Here is a 16,141-nt window from a genome sequence, read left to right on the forward strand (position 1 = left end):
CACGTTACCGTACCTGCAGTCCACATATTTGCTTTGATGGTAGAATGTCATGCTGGTTATTTCTCCACTGAGGTCACCGATCTTTGGTGTGCCTGTGATATTTGAACACAGGAGGTAACCACACAAGACATCTCTGGAACATATCAAGAAGGAAGAGAAGGTATGTACACCAAACTGTATGTGCCCGTTTTACATCAGCATCAAAGCATTTTTAGCTTTCACTTTCCAGACCCATCTCTGCTTTAATTAAACCCAAATATTTCCTTTAAGCAAAAATGGCACTAAGGAAGAGGTCATGGACAAAATACTTGTATTGATTTTTATAATGAATATAAGCAATACAGCATTAATTTGGAACTACAGTCCTGCTCTGCTAAAGCCAAACTAGCCATGGCTATCTAAGGGTAAAGCCTCTAGTTGCAAATTTAAGGTACCTAATAGATAGGCAATCAAACAGCAAAATTATCCTCCTTTACAACAGCAACTGTGAGAAATCAGCAAAGTCAACAAAAAAATTATACTTTTAATAGAAAATGTGCACGACTGGGACACCATTTATTAGCTCAGTAGGAAAAGATGTGCATTTAAAAGACTGACGGAGGAGCATGACCTATGAAGACAGTGGCGTAGTAAGAGGGGGGGCAGACTGCCCTGGGCCCCATCTTGCTCAGGGCACCAGCACCCCTTCTCCTCTCCGCACCCCCCTGGTCCCACTCCTTCCCTTCCACGTGTGCGCCCCTTCCCCCGTACCTTTTCAATTTCGGGGCAAGCAGCCACCAACTTACTGCCTGCAATGGCTTTGGTGTTCTCTCTGATGTCACTTCCAGGTTCCACACCTAGGAAGTGACTTTAGAGAAAGTGCCAAAGCTGATGCAGGCAGTAAGTTGGTAGCTCCTCGTGCCGAAGTTAAAAAGGTACAGGGAAGGGGCACGCTTGCATGGCAGGGGCGGTGGGGAAGGGGCACCACTCACCCTCACTATGCCACTGTATGAGGATTCCTGTTTATCCAAAATTACAAAGTTTCTAATAGAAATGTAATTAAAAACATAGGCTAATTAGAATGGTTAAAACCTGCAGGTGCACCCTAGCGTCTGGTAAGTGTGGTCCAAAAGCCATTTTCCATGTATGTCATAACTTCAGTCTAAACTTAACATGTGCACAATTAGCTATTTGCCAGTCTTTTGTCCTTATACACCGATTCCCCCTCCTTCCACCTGGTGGCATAGTCAGGGGGGCAGCTGTCTGACATTCATAAGAATTGCCGATGCTGGGTCAGACCAGTGGTCCATCGTGCCCAGCAGTCCGCTCCCATGGTGGCCCCCAGGTCAAAGACCAGCGCCCTAACCGAGACCAGCCCCACCTGCGCACGCTCTAGTTCCGCAGGAACTTGCCAACTTTGTCTTGAATCCCTGGAGGGTGTTTTCCCCTACGGAAAGCCTCCGGAAGAGCGTTCCAGTTTTCCACCACTCTCTGGGTGAAGAAGAACTTCCTTATGTTCGTACGGAATCTATCCCCTTTCAACTTTAGAGAGTGCCCTCTCGTTCTCCCTACCTTGGAAAGGATGAACAACCTGTCTTTATCTATTAAGTCTATTCCCTTCAGTACCTTGAATGTTTCGATCATGTCCCCTCTCAATCGCCTCTGCTCGAGGGAGAAGCCCAGTTTCTCTAACTGTACGGCAATTCCTCCAGCCCCTTAACCATTTTAGTCACTCTTCTCTGGACCCTTTCGAGTAGTACCGTGTCCTTCTTCATGTACGGCGACCAGTGCTGGACGCAGTATTCCAGGTGAGGGCGCACCATGGCCCGTACAGCGGCATGATAACCTTCTCCAATCTGTTCGTGATCCCCTTCTTAATTCGTTTTCTTCTCCCCCACCCCCGCCTGCTCCTTCCCACTCCTCCCCGCCGCACGTGCACCTTCACTTCCTCCACCATACCTCTAGCCCCTCGTCGGTGTGAGCTGCAACTACAACCTGCTGCTCGCTCTAGCATCAGCTCTCCCTCTGACATCACTTCTGGGGTCCTGCACCTAGGAAGTGACATCAGAAGAAAGCCAATGTTGACACGGGCAGCAAGTTTTCATCGGTATGGGGAAAGGGAAGGGGTGCACGTGGCAGGGGGGTCAGGGAAGGAGAGGGGAGCAGACATCAGGGGAGGGGTGCCACCACCCTGGATGCCTCTCACCCCTGCTATGCCACTGCTTCCACCTTCCCTGCCCATGTTCATGTTTTGATCAAATCCTTGATGTTGTGTTTGACTGAAGTGGGCCTGCATGGTCAGCACTCAACTGAGACACCTGTCACAACCCCACTCACTTACTGTTTATTGCACTGGATCCAGTTCTGTCCATCTCTGCCACAGTTTCCTTTCTCTGTTCCCTCAATGTTCAGCTTCTCATAGCAAAACCTATCAGCTGAGGCTGGAGAAAGAAAAATGAATGAAAAAGGTGGTCAGGATAGCTCTTGGAGACAAAGACTTATTTTATACACTAACAATCATGCACCATGATAGGTTCCAAAGTCTTGAAACTGAATGACCCTGGAACTTATTAGAAAGTGAATGTACTCCCTTCCTAAATCAATGTGGTGCTAAGATTTGATCTTATTACACTCAAATTAAGACAAAGACTAAGTACACTTCTAGTTCCTGTCTATGATTATTTATTTCTTACTTTTTCATTTTATTTAATTAATAAGTAGGGGGGAGGGCCCTATTTTCTTTCATGGGCCTTCAGCTAAATCATCACTTTTCCTAGTTAGCTTGAACACCCTAAGCCTTCACTCACAGTTACCCTAGGTTTTCCTCCTCCCATCTAATCCTGTTCTTGCAAAGATAACCCCACAGTAAAGAATTTAACACTCTTGGACACTGCTGTTTTGGACTAGTTCGGTCACCCTTGCTTTTGGAGACTATGAATGCTGCTTTCATTGAGTTTGAGAATCAAACTTAGGACTTCCACACATCAGCATAAATGTATTCCATGTTTTTCTGACATTGCTCCATATATAATAATAATACTTATAATTATTATTATAGCACTATTTAATGTATACAATGCTTTACTGCAACATACCAAGCTGCAAACTGTGCCAACCATTTCATAGGGCAACACAGTCACTCACCTAGGAAAACCATTCAACATACGGGAATCTTTCACATGCCCATCTTCTAATGTGATATATATCATTTGGTGCAAAAAGTGTAAAGAAGGATACTACATTGGAAAAACAAGCCAGATGCTAAAATCTAGATTTAATTTAAAAATTGCAATGCCAACCAGGATATCACCACTGTGGCACAACACTTAAAAAACCCAAAAACAGAACAATGTATCAATAATTTTATGGTGAAAATACTAAAAGGAGATTTTAAGACCTTTGAAATAAAATGATAAAAATATTTTGACACCCATCAGACAGGACTCAACAAAGACCTTGCTTTCTATCGCATTACAAATCATGAAATTTTACTGCTTTGTTATCTTCTTATCACCTATCCATATCTCTCTGTCTCTCACCCACCCAGCCCTCTTTGTTTTTCACCTTGCCTACCCCTCCCTCATCCTGTGAGACTATCAACAAAATGTTTTTATGTTTCACTTATATATACCAGTATTTGTCAACATTTGCTTATGCTTATATCTGATCTGAAGAAGAAGGGTTATCTTTGAAAGCTAACACTATGTAACATGATATTTTTTCCTGGCCAATAAGTGTAATTTCCTAATTGTTTATGCCTAAAAAGTATAGAAAATATCTGTTATTTCCATATAACTTTGCTTTTCTGACCAGGATATTCAAATTTTGCAATTTTCCTATTTAAAACATGAAAATGCCAAATTTTCATTCTTTTAAAATCATAAAAAGCAACACATGAATCACAAGTAACATGTATTTATATTGAAGTTATACAAAGATGACCACAGAAGATTTAGCAGTAGTTTTTTGAGATTTGCGATTATATTGTAAGCTACTTTCATAAATCAGCCTCCAGATGTAGTCTCCCATCATGTTCTCATTATATTGTGCTTGGTAGTGGTGTTTGACATCCAGTATATCCTGGTGGGAAGCGCACACCTTGGTCCTATGAGTATGTTCCCATGTTCTCCTTGAATATCTCAAGATGAGCATCAAAGACATGGACTTTGAGAGACATTCTACAGCCCATTTTACTGTAAATTTTCACCAAATTCTCAACTAACTCCATGTAGTTTTCATCCTTGTGATTGCCAAGGAAGTCTCAAATCACTGCGACACAGCTGTTCCAAGCCACTTTCTCCTCCCTAGTTAGCTTCTTGAAAAATTCCTTGCATGCCAAAATCTTCTTTGTCTATGGTCCGACAAATACACCAGATTTGACATTTACTTCAGACAGATTAGACAAGATATATTGAAGGCTGTGCGACTCCTTATCTAGAGCTCTGACAAATTGTTTCATTAGGCCCAATTTGATGTGCAGTAGTGGTTCCCATTTGACGTTGCTTCTCTCCACAGAGAACTCAGTCTGTTGTGGCCAGTCCCACCTTTGGTAGTGCACCTTTGTGTCCCTGCTATCTCAAAGACAGAGATAGCAGGGAACTTGGTAAAACCCATTAGGAATGCCGCCATTTTGAAGTCTCCAATGACCTCTCAGCAGTACTCATCATACTTCAGCATCATACAACAGCATCAAGACCAGTCTTGATGCTGTTGTAATCGTCTTTGAAGAGCACTGAGTGAGCCAGTAGAAGAGACGGGTACTTGTTCCTGTTATGGAAAAGCATGACTGATGCTCTTGGATGAGCTGTCAATAAAGAGATTCCATTCTTTCGGGTTACAGGCAATTCCAATTGCCTCATACAGATTGGCCACATTGTAGCAGAAGCAGAGCCCATCTTGATGGATGAAGAAGATGGAAAAAGCTTAGTGATGCTTCCTCTGATCTAAGACTTGTATACTTTCATCCAACAAGTTCCACTGCTTGAGACTAGCTTGATGTCAAAAAGGACCCCTAATTTACTCTGCTTGGAATCAATCTGGAAATTTCTGCAAAAAAAGGTAAATTTCAAAATATCAATGCCCTGGTTCACAAAAGTAAAGTTTGAGGGGAATGATAGCCATTTTCTATACTTTTGTGGTTTAGGCAATTAAGAAAAAAACACTTATTACTCAGGAAAAAATAATTTGTTACATAACATAATCAAACAATGCTCTAAGTTAGTCGCTAACCAAACGGGCTACCTGCGAACCTACCGAATATAAAAATGTCTCACTATTGTATGAAGAAGGAGCCTACCTTTTTGCTACATATCTTCAATACTGTTTCCAAGGAAATTACATCACCTTATGTAAGAGTATCTGTCTGTACTGTCCAATTGTGTAATTATGTATGTTGACCTGTAACCTTTTCTGGGCTCTTTTGGGAGGATGGGTTAAACAACCAAATAAATAAATAAATAAATAAAAAAAGGTATCACCTTTATTCCTTTTGCTTTGTTTTAGTCTTAAGCTTATATTCATGATAGGGTTGCCACTGTTCTTACACCAGTAACAGTGCTCACTTAAATACTTGGTATCATGTGTATCTCAGCACCGTTTTCTATTCCAATGCCGTTAACACCGCAGCTCTGTCCTGTAGCACTGACTGTTCTTTCAATGCAGAGGTACCTTGCACTTTAACCCTTTCAGGACCAAGGGACATATTTGTCCCATAACTTTAAAATCCTATACATTTTGATTGGGATAGTCTACAGTTCTAAATTTGATATGTACGGATTCCATAGGATACTGCCTTTATGTAAACAAACTGGTTCCGACATTCATTCATTAGCGTCGTTGCCAGATTGACGAGAAGATTCACTTGCCACACTGTCCATAAGCCAGAAGTGTGATTTTTTTTAAATAAAAATAATGATATTTCACAAAAAAAAATCAATTTTTTGGCATCTGCAAGCCCTTTTTACCATAAAAATGTCGTCAAAACCACAAAAATTGGCCTACGATCCTTATGGTCCTGAAAGGGTTAACTGAGCTTCCACATCCACCTGCCTTAATCTACTCAGAAAATGAGTACTCGTTTAGAAGCTACTAAAGCAGCCTAATTTAATTCACCTTAACTGCTGTCAGCACATGGATGATACCAGTCAAACAATGTCTTAGTAAGCAGGAAGAAAAGATTTGCATTTACCACGTCCCCACAATGCACTGCACTGTCTGTCCCTGGTTTTACATCTTCCACCGTAACATCGGCCCTGCAGAAAGAGAAACAATTAGAACAACAACTCCACATAGATTCCCCAGAAATAGATTACACCCTCTTTCCCTTCCCATCCTTTACCCCACGTCTTTGTTTAGCACAGCTAACTCGCCTCTTGCCTTCATTTGAGTAATACCCTACATGATTATTTCTGCAACCTGTCTGTCAGCATTTCTGGCTACATGTGCAGATGAAAAAGGCGACATGTTACCTGTTCATTTTCGCAGGCATAGCCATCCAGTTTATGGAGGTTGGGGGGGCACTGCAGAAAGAAAAGACAGGCCAAAATCATGGTGAATTTTAAATGTCTGAGCAGGTGAAAGTTTTTTTTCAAAACACTAGAGGAACATAATAAAACAATGCATAGTCAAAAATACACTAGTATTTTTTGATAACAACCCAATATTCCCCCATTCCTGCCCCCTCCCCACCTTTCAAGGAGAAGCCAAAAGCCCCCTATTTTCGGTGCCCTTTCATCCCAGTCTGAGGCTGATCACAGTAATGGGTGAGTCATAAATGTCACGAACCAATCTGAGCAGGTGTTATTTAGAATGGTTGTGGCAGCCATATTGAAGGAGCTAACACTAGCGGCAAGAGCAAGAAGCATTTGTTCCTGCCTCCAATGCCTCCCCCTTGACCACCAATGACAGGAGGTAGGTCCAGAGGAGGGCCTATGGAGCCCTTGGAAGTTGGGGGGCATTTGAGGAGGTGTTGGTACTGGTGTGGGATAGGGGAACGGAGATGATGCCAAGAAGAGGGGCTTCCTTGAGGAGGGAGGGATATAGGAGGGGGCTCAGCAGAAAATAATTTTTTTTTAAAGTATACAAGCACTTATTTGCAACTCATGTCTAAACTGACATTGCTCCACCATAGTACCGTACATTAAAATCATATCATAGGATCTGGGATATTTATACTGCTTGGAGGGAAAGGTGAATGCTGGACTTTTGATATGCCACTGCTTTGAATTTGCTGAGGTTCATTTCTGGACATCGTATGGTTGCTCATCTGCTTTGTTTTTTTGGTTCACCGGATGAGGAGGGGGATTTGGGAGTAATTTGTATAAGCACTGCATAGTTGCTATTAGCAGTTTTTGTATTTGTTTGCTGTGCTGTATGCTTTCTATTTTGTATTTTGGTGCTATTGTGCCTAAAAGCATAAATAAATAAATATTAAAAGAAAGTATGCCAGCCTACCATTCAGTGCCAGCACTAGTTTACCTGATCAGCCTAATTTAAGACAGCTTTTGAACTGTCCTAAACTCGGTTGCTTAGCTATGCAGGTGCTGGCAATGAATAGTGCTGGCACTGGCATAAGCCCAGGCCCTTCCATAATGCTGCCCTTGATCTGCCCACTTTTTGGGTGGCATCAGAGGCAATATTCATCAGCACTGCCCACTTTAGTGCCACTGATATCAGGGGGTAGGATAGGCAGTCGACAGGCGATGTTAGCAGTCTGGAGCCTCTCCTATCCACTTAAATCGTTTTGAATAACGGTCTGATAAATTTTGGGCTAGATGTTCAAAGGTTTTATGCTCCTAACTTTAAGAGTTATGCACATAAATGAGCCTCTTCTTGAGTTCCTTTGTATTTCTTGATCACCAAGCCTCTTTTGCCTTTATTTTTTTCAGTCACCTGTTTAGAGAACCATAAAGGTTTGTCTCTAAGTGGATTGCGACGTCAGTTTTAGAATTCTTACTTTCTTCTTTGATCACAGTCATAAATAAGTTTCACTGCTTAGTATTTTACTTGTGATTCTGCCCCTCTCAGTCCTTCTCAGCATCTCCTAACTAGCTCAGGTTTTACCCATCATTGCAGGACTGGTCATGGCTGTCTCATTATCCTCATGCTCACCTGACTGGAGTCTCCAGGACACATCTCTGGGACATCACACTCATTCACCGATTCCCTGCAAGTCATCCCTCTAGGCTCATACTAAAAAAAAAAAAAAAAAAAAAAGCAGAAACAGAGCTGTAACAGTTTTTCAGAAGGAAATCAGTAAAATCAAACAGGCAAGACAACTACATCAGACACCAAGAACCACCATGGTGAGAGCAGAAGGAACGAAAGAGGGGTGCCTAAGTCCACTTTTTGTGCCACTAGAAACAATTCTTTCTGTTTAAATATTTTTATTAATACACCCCCAAAACCAATACCATCGGAATAGGATAGAAGTCCAGTGAAATAACGATGCAAAAACTAAACTAAAACTCAGTTAACAAACAGTATGCATCTAAATGAACTGGGCAACCACACATTTTTAATCAGCAATTACCTCCTGATATATCTGTATAAGGCAAACCCCAGCCCACCATGCTTTCAATGAGAACAGCATTATCTTGCTGTTGCCAAACTCATAAGCACCAGTGGCGTATCTAGCATGATTCATTGATTAAAGCCTGCTGGACAATCACATGCGGACAAATGAGCTGAGGCAAATGTGCGCAGGATGTCAGCACGCCAAATTAAAAGTTAAATTTAAAGCACTCCGAGGGGGGGCTTAGGGGGTAACTTTTACTTAGAAGTGTTGGCGCTGCCGTTGGGGGGTTCAGGAAGGGGTGACCACCCATTACAGAGGAATGTATAATTTTTCCTTGTTTTAGGGAAAAATTAGTTTCCTCTATAAGTGGGGGGAGGGTTCCTCCCCACCCACCCCCTTGGAGCGCTTTAAATATAACTTTTAATCTGGCGAGCTGAAGTCCAGCATGCATTTGTCTCAACTCATTTGTCCGCACGTGATTGTCTTGCGCAATTAATCCCGTCACCATCTAGCATATGTGACACCCGGGGCCTTTCATTTTTTGACCCCCCCCTATCTACAGTATATGGAAAACATGATTTTTAATAACAATCCACATGTCACCCAACAAGAGTGTACCTAGGAAAAGGCAGCATCTTATATACTGCAGTGAGCAGTAGAACAAAATATACCCATTGTAAAACTAAACAAGCCAAACTAGTACAGATTGAGCAAACAGAGAACCATGTCTTTCATATACACAGAACACAGAAAACCCCTTCACCTAGTATAGAATATGTAATCACAAATTAACACGCTCATCCCTTTTACAAAATCATAGTGTGATTTTTAGCACCTGCCAGGCTTGCTACCTCTTTCCCTCACCCCCTCCAATATTTCACTAACTTAATTCTCTTTTCCCCATCCAGTATGTGCCCTCTTTTTATCCCCCTTCCATCATGTGCCCTCTTTCTCTACTCCTTCCATGCAGCATCTTCTCCTCTCTCTGTCCACTTCCATCCACCTTCTGCCCCCTCTCTCCATTTCCATTCAGTGTCTACTCCCCTCCTCCTCACTTCCTCTCTGCATCTGCTCCCCTTTTTCTCCCTCTCCTCCCCACTTCCATTCAGCATCTGCTCCCTTCTCTCTCCCATCCGCACTTCCATCCAGCATAAGCTCCCCCTCTACCCTCCCCACTAACATCCAAAGTCTGCCATTTCTCTCTTTCCATCCATATTTCTTCCATCAGCATCTGCTCATTGTCTCTCCCTTCCCCCCACTTCCATCAGCATCTGTCCCCTTTCCTTCCCTCCAACCCAATTCCATCCAGTATCTTTCCCCCTTATGTCTCCTAGGACCTTCCTGCACCTCCCCGGCTGCCAGTTCTGCTCCGGAACAAGTAAGTGGCGTCGGAGGGAATGAATCAGCAACCGCAGGGAGGTGCTGCAAGGTCCCCCGATGATTGCATTTTCCGGTCCACTCCCCCTGACGTCACTTACTTCTTGTGGAGCAGAGCTGGCAGCAGCAGTCATCACAGGACCTTTCTGAACTTATGTGCGGCTGCCAGTCCACCCCCTCCAACGTCACTTGTTCTGGAGCAGAGTTGGCAGCCACGGGGCAGCAAGGTCCCAAAATGACTGTAGCTGCCGACTCTGTTCCAGAACAAGTGAGTGATGTCGGAAGGGGTGAACCGGCAGCTGCATAGAGGTACAGCAAGGTCCCGCCATAACTGAATTTAAAGTTTATTACCGCTGCTGCTGTTTCAGGAAAGCAGCAGTGGAAGAGTAGGGCAAGAAGTTCCAGACCCTGTGTGCCGACTGTACACCCCTTTAGGGCACACAGGTCTTTATCTACAGTCATTTACTATGTTAAGCTCTGTGGATTTGAGCTTCATCTGTCAAAGAGTATATCAATTGTTGAAGGAGTCATAATGATCCCTTGTGCTTAGTATTGTAGACTACTGCAACAGCCTCTACCTACCATGCCCAATCAACACAATAAAACAACTACAGACCGTCCAGAACACAGCCCTCAGACTCATATACTCACTTAGCAAATTTGACCACATCACCAACGCATACTTAGACTCTCACTGGCTACCGATAAAAGCAAGAATATAATTCAAATTCTACTGTCTTCTATTCAAAGTAACCCATGGAGCTGCACCTAGCTACCTAAACAACCGCTTTTACCACTACCTCTCACCCAGAAGAAGGAGAACACAGAACCTTTTCACCTACCCACCTCTCAATGGTACTCGACGTAAGAAACTATACGACAACCTTCTAGCGACACAGGCAGCTAAAATTGACCCTTCCATCTCAAAAATACTGATCAAAACAACAGACATAAAAGTGTTCCGAAAAGAAATAAAAACACTTCTATTCAAAAAATACTTCCTATCACTCTAACCTCCATCCAATGAGCTCACGATCAATCCCTTGGGAATACCACCCCTATAGTAACACTTAGTCCAATCCTCAAACTAAACACCTCTACAGACTATATCATCAACATTATGTAACCAACGTCATGTAATCATCAACGCTATGATGATTACATGAATATGTTGTTACTCTCCATCCGCTGTAACTTGAATCTGTTGTCATGTAACATCTTCTGTAATCTTGAATGTATTGTAATTCTCTACTGTAACCTGTAATTTACTCTTCTCCTGTAATGCAATTCTACTGGAAATGCCCAGATATCTTCTATATTGTAATCCGCCTAGAACCGCAAGGCACAGGCGGAATAGAAATCTCTAATGTAATGTAATGTAATAAAAGCAGGTAGTTTTAAACAGTGGTGTAGAAAAAGGGGGTGGGGAGGTGGTCCACCAAGGGCGCCGTCTTGGTGAGGGGGGTGCAGGCACCCGTCCTCCTCTGCTTCCCTCCACCCCCCCCGCCGCGCGGGCGTGCCATTTCCCTTCCCCTGTACCGTTCCTGGCTTGAGCAGTAACCCCAACCAGTGTCGACTCTTCTTCTGATGTCACTTCCTGGACCCTCACCTAGGAAGTGACATCAAAGGAAGAGCTGATGCTGTTGAGACAGCAAATTGGAAGTTGCTGCTCGCGACAGGAATGTTATTGAGGATGGGAAAGGAGCATGTGGAGATTGGGGGGTGGGCAGAGAAAAGGGCAGGTGAGGGTTCCTCTCACCCTCACTATGCTACTGGCTTTAAACATCTGTAAGAGCAATTGACGATGCTGTGAGCACCGTCCAGGGCAGGATCCAGAATTGCCCACCATGTTCATAACTTCTTACCTTGCAGCCTTTGCAACACAGGCCATCACTACACATTGCATCATAGGTGAGGGTACATTTCTTGCAGCATTTTCCTCCTGGCAACCTTGCACATTCCTGTGAAAACAAAGAAAGGAATCTTAAGAAGAAAAAAATCTTCTTCTATATGCAGAAATGATGTCATCTCTCTTAGACCATTTTGATGATCGTGATTCTCCCCAACCACAAAAAACACAAAGCTTTTCACATAGACAAATCCCTATGCATCTGCCGGATAACAGGAAGGTATTTCAAATCAAATAAGGAGGAGCCTGAAAGCCCCAAGTGTACCCGCAGGTAACACAAAGAACATTTCATCCAGTGAAAAGAAAAAGCCAACTGTAAAGATCACACATAATCATACAGGCACAGACACAAATAAAATTTCAGACTTGGACATATTAATCTGAAACCCCGAGTAGCAACCATAGACATGACAATGAAGCCGACGGCATAGTGCGCAGCGGCCGCTAAGAAGGCAAACAGAATGCTAGGCATAATCAAGAAGGGTATTACAACCAGAACGAAATAAGTTATCCTGCCGTTGTATCGGGCGATGGTGCGTCCGCATCTGGAGTACTGCATCCAATATTGGTCGCCGTACCTTAAGAAAGATATGGCGATACTCGAGTGGGTTCAGAGGAGAGCGACACGTCCGATACAAGGTTTGGAAAATCTTTCATACGCTGAGAGATTGGGAAAACTGGGACTCTTTTCCCTGGAGAACAGGAGACTTAGAGGGGATATGATAGAGACTTACAAGATCATGAAGGGCATAGAGAGAGTAGAGAGGGACAGATTCTTCAAACTTTCGAAAAATAAAAGAACAAGAGGGCATTCGGAAAAGTTGAAAGGGGACAGATTCAAAACGAATGCTTGGAAGTTCTTCTTTACCCAACATGTGATGGACACCTGGAATGCGCTTCCAGAGGGCGTAATAGGGCAGAGTACAGTACTGGGGTTCAAGAAAGGATTTTGACAATTTCCTGCTGGAAAAGGGGATAGAAGGGTATAGATAGAGGATTACTGCACAGGTCCTGGACCTGTTGGGCCGCCGCGTGAGCGGACTGCTGGGCGTGATGGACCTCAGATCTGACCCAGCAGAGGCATTGCTTATGTTCTTATGTTAAATCCGCCACCACCCAGGGCAGGGAGGACACCGAATCGATCAAAGTAAACAACAAATCATCAGCGAACAGACTCACCTTATACTCTCTGCATGCTATGTGGACCCCTCGAATGTCCCCATTCTGCCGAATCAATTGCTCTAAGGATTCAATAACCAACACGAACAGAATAGGCGACAGGGGACAACCCTGTCGCATACCCCAATACAGCGGGAAGGTTGCAGAGTAGCTACTATTAACTCAGCAGAAAACGATCGGAAGAATTTTTTTTTTTTTTAAATAAAAGAAAATAAAATAAAGTAAGAACAGCGATTTGTGAGAAAAAGAAGTACAAACCGTGGTTCAGAGAAGGCACTAAGTAACAAAGTTCACGCAGAGAGTCAAAGACGGACTTCTTGGCTCCGTGGAAAACTGAGAACTGAGGAGACGCGCCCTGCGCTGGGCGGGAAGGCACTCGCGCATGCGCGGTGCGGGCGACTCAAAACTTCGAGTTTCTTCAAGCAAGTCTGCTTGTGAGGCGTCCGCATCCGGGCTCCGTCGATGACGTCACCCACATGTGAGAATACCTGCCTGCTTGTCCTGGGATAAAGCACCTTTATTCATAGATAAAGTTTTGATACCCCATACTCCTTCAAGATCACTTAGGGCTCTTTTTACAAAGGTGCGCTAGTGGTTTAATGCACGCAATACCGCGTGCTAAACTGCCGGCTGCATTAGCCGCTACCGCCTCCTCTTGAGCAGGCGGTAGTTTTTAGGCCAGCGTATGGGTTAGCATGTGATGAAAAGTCACTCGCGTTAACCCCGATAGCACAGCTTAATAAAAGGAGCCCTTAGATCGATTTTCTCATTGAGAGTTATTAATATACGAAGCCCTACTATCTTTTTGTTACAGCACCTCAAACCTGGAACTCCTTATCTAGGCATTTGAAGGAGGAAAAAAATTTAAAGGAAGTCTGAAAAGTTTCTTATTCAAAGATGCTTTCGAATCTTAGAAACTCTGATAGTTATCACTGAGACCGAATCACTGAAACGACTGATTATTCCTTGCCTATGCTCCTTAGGCGTTTTGGGTTTTTAAAAAAATCTGATCCTGTTCCCCCTAATGTTTTTTTACCCTTGACATTTAACTTTCCTTTAGCTACTGTAGTTCTTCCCTTTTTCCCATTGTGTTCCTGTGTGTCCAGTAATCTTTTGGTCTGCGTCTAAGATTATGGGGTCCTTTTATCAAGCTAAGATAGGGGTTTAATACACGTAATACTGCGCGTTAAACCGCCTGCCACGCTAGCTGCTAACGCCTGCATTGAGCAGGTGTTAGTTTTTTAGCCGGCCACGGGGGTTAGCGCGTGATGAAATGTCTGACGCGCTAACCCCACTAGTGCAGCTTGATAAAAGGACCCCTATGTTCGTCGAATATATGTTAAACATACTTTCCCCTTTAATTACTGTACATTGCTTAGAAGTTTTGATAAGCAATTAATCAAATTTGAAATAAAACCTGAAACTTAATTTGTAATCCACTTAAGTGGTTAAGTGGAATAGAAATTTTTAAAATAAATAAAAATAAATAAATAAATGGTATTCTGCCTCTGGTTTCCAATTACTTACCATTATTGATCCACAATCACACTCTTCTCCTGCCTCCACAAAGCCATTCCCACATTCAGGGGAATCCAGAAGCTACAAAAAGAGTAGGGTAGAGATAAGAGGGAAGGAGGAAAAGAAGAGCATCATCATGTTTCTTAACCTTTTTCTCACAGTTTAGAGCAGACATGGGCAACTCCGGTCTTCGAGGGCCGGAATCCAATCAGGTTTTCAAGATTTCCCCAATGAATATGTATGAGATCTATTTGCATGCACTGCTTTCAATGCATATTCACTGGGGAAATCCTGAAAACCTGACTGGATTCCAGCCCTCAAGGACTGGAGTTGCCCACCCCTGGTTTAGAGCAACTCTTCAGAGTCATCTAAAGCAGGACAGTAATTGGTAAAATAATTCTATACTATTGTAATTTTAGCAACATACATGAGAGAGATTTTGCATACACTGGAGGCAATGCGTACAAATCTAATTCATAAATATTCATTGTGTACCCTGACTATCTGGGGACTCCCTAAAACAGGGGTAGGGAACTCCGGTCCTCGAGAGCCGTATTCCAGTCGGGTTTTCAGGATTTCCCCAATGAATATGCAGGAGATCTAGTTGCATGCACTGCTTTCAATGCATATTCATTGGGGAAATCTTGAAAACCCCACTGGAATATGGCTCTTGAGGACCGGAGTTCCCTACCCCTGCCCTAAAACAAGTTTGGAAACCATTGCTCTAGTGTTAAGTGAGCATGCTCAAAATACAGAGGCCCCCAGTTGAAAAACAGACTGGAACGTTGCAGAATGTAGAGGGAGTTTTAATGCTTTTTGCTTACTTTCACCGGTTTATTGGAAAGACACCAGCCACCACCATCCTGAAGGAATTGATTATATTCATCAATACTGCAACGAGAGAACTTCTGTGGAAGATAATACCTGCAGGAAGTGACAAACGAAGTCTTATTACAAATTCTGAAACTATTGCTGCTTCCTATCCCAATGTACTTCCTAGAATGTACACCAGCTTATATAGAATGTCATCCCCTTATACAATTCACTTAGAGCAGTCCAACTTGACTGGATTACATTTTACAATTTACTTTCCACTGATACATTACATTATAATTTGGTCCTTCCTCAGTACATTAGTACACTGCACAATTCACATACCTACTTACTGATCTATGTTCATCAAAAAGCACTTATTCAAACTCTGCCATTAATCTATCACCTGCTCCATTATCGACCACAAACATTTTTTAGGCATGTGTTAGGAATCTGTTTGCCGAACATAGTGCAGAGTTTTAGCTGATGGCTTAATACATTTGCCCCTAAGTGTTTGCAGCTCTTGGCACCATACTCACCCAGTGTCCTCCATGATGCACCCCAGCCAGGAATCTGGACATTTGCAGTCCCCTAAGGAAAGGTCAAGCATATCAGTACAACATGAGAAATTAAAGCAAGGTAAAGCTGAGGGGAGGTGCTGCCAGTCAGTCTTCTTAAGATGAAAGAAATAGCAAATTTGTGTTGTATCTTTTCTAAGAAGGGAAATCGACTATTTTAGTTCTGGAGTACAGGCATATTCCTTTGCCCCTTGGAAATGTTCCCGGTAATAGCTTTCCTGTGCTGGTAACTTAGGAGTTCTGGAATGTACCTTTTGCTTTGAGGTCTGAATT

The 16,141-nt window shown here is 43.0% G+C and overlaps 1 protein-coding gene across 3 annotated transcripts in view; it reads right to left on the reverse strand.

Annotated features, from left to right (window-relative positions):
• Positions 1 to 16,141, reverse strand: part of ADAM11 (ADAM metallopeptidase domain 11) — a 103,088-nt gene that overhangs the window by 13,025 nt on the left and 73,922 nt on the right. For all 3 annotated transcript variants that reach the window (XM_033917931.1, XM_033917929.1, XM_033917930.1), the window contains exons 14-22: positions 15,830 to 15,881; positions 15,302 to 15,401; positions 14,487 to 14,558; positions 11,737 to 11,832; positions 8,089 to 8,169; positions 6,447 to 6,497; positions 6,167 to 6,230; positions 2,321 to 2,420; positions 14 to 133 (exon numbers count right to left, since the gene is read on the reverse strand). In XM_033917931.1, the coding sequence (XP_033773822.1) occupies positions 14 to 133; positions 2,321 to 2,420; positions 6,167 to 6,230; positions 6,447 to 6,497; positions 8,089 to 8,169; positions 11,737 to 11,832; positions 14,487 to 14,558; positions 15,302 to 15,401; positions 15,830 to 15,881 (736 nt within the window). The remainder of the gene's footprint in view (positions 1 to 13; positions 134 to 2,320; positions 2,421 to 6,166; positions 6,231 to 6,446; positions 6,498 to 8,088; positions 8,170 to 11,736; positions 11,833 to 14,486; positions 14,559 to 15,301; positions 15,402 to 15,829; positions 15,882 to 16,141) is intronic.

This window comes from Geotrypetes seraphini, chromosome 13, assembly GCF_902459505.1.
Source record: "Geotrypetes seraphini chromosome 13, aGeoSer1.1, whole genome shotgun sequence".
NCBI classification, from domain to species: Eukaryota; Metazoa; Chordata; class Amphibia; order Gymnophiona; family Dermophiidae; genus Geotrypetes; species Geotrypetes seraphini.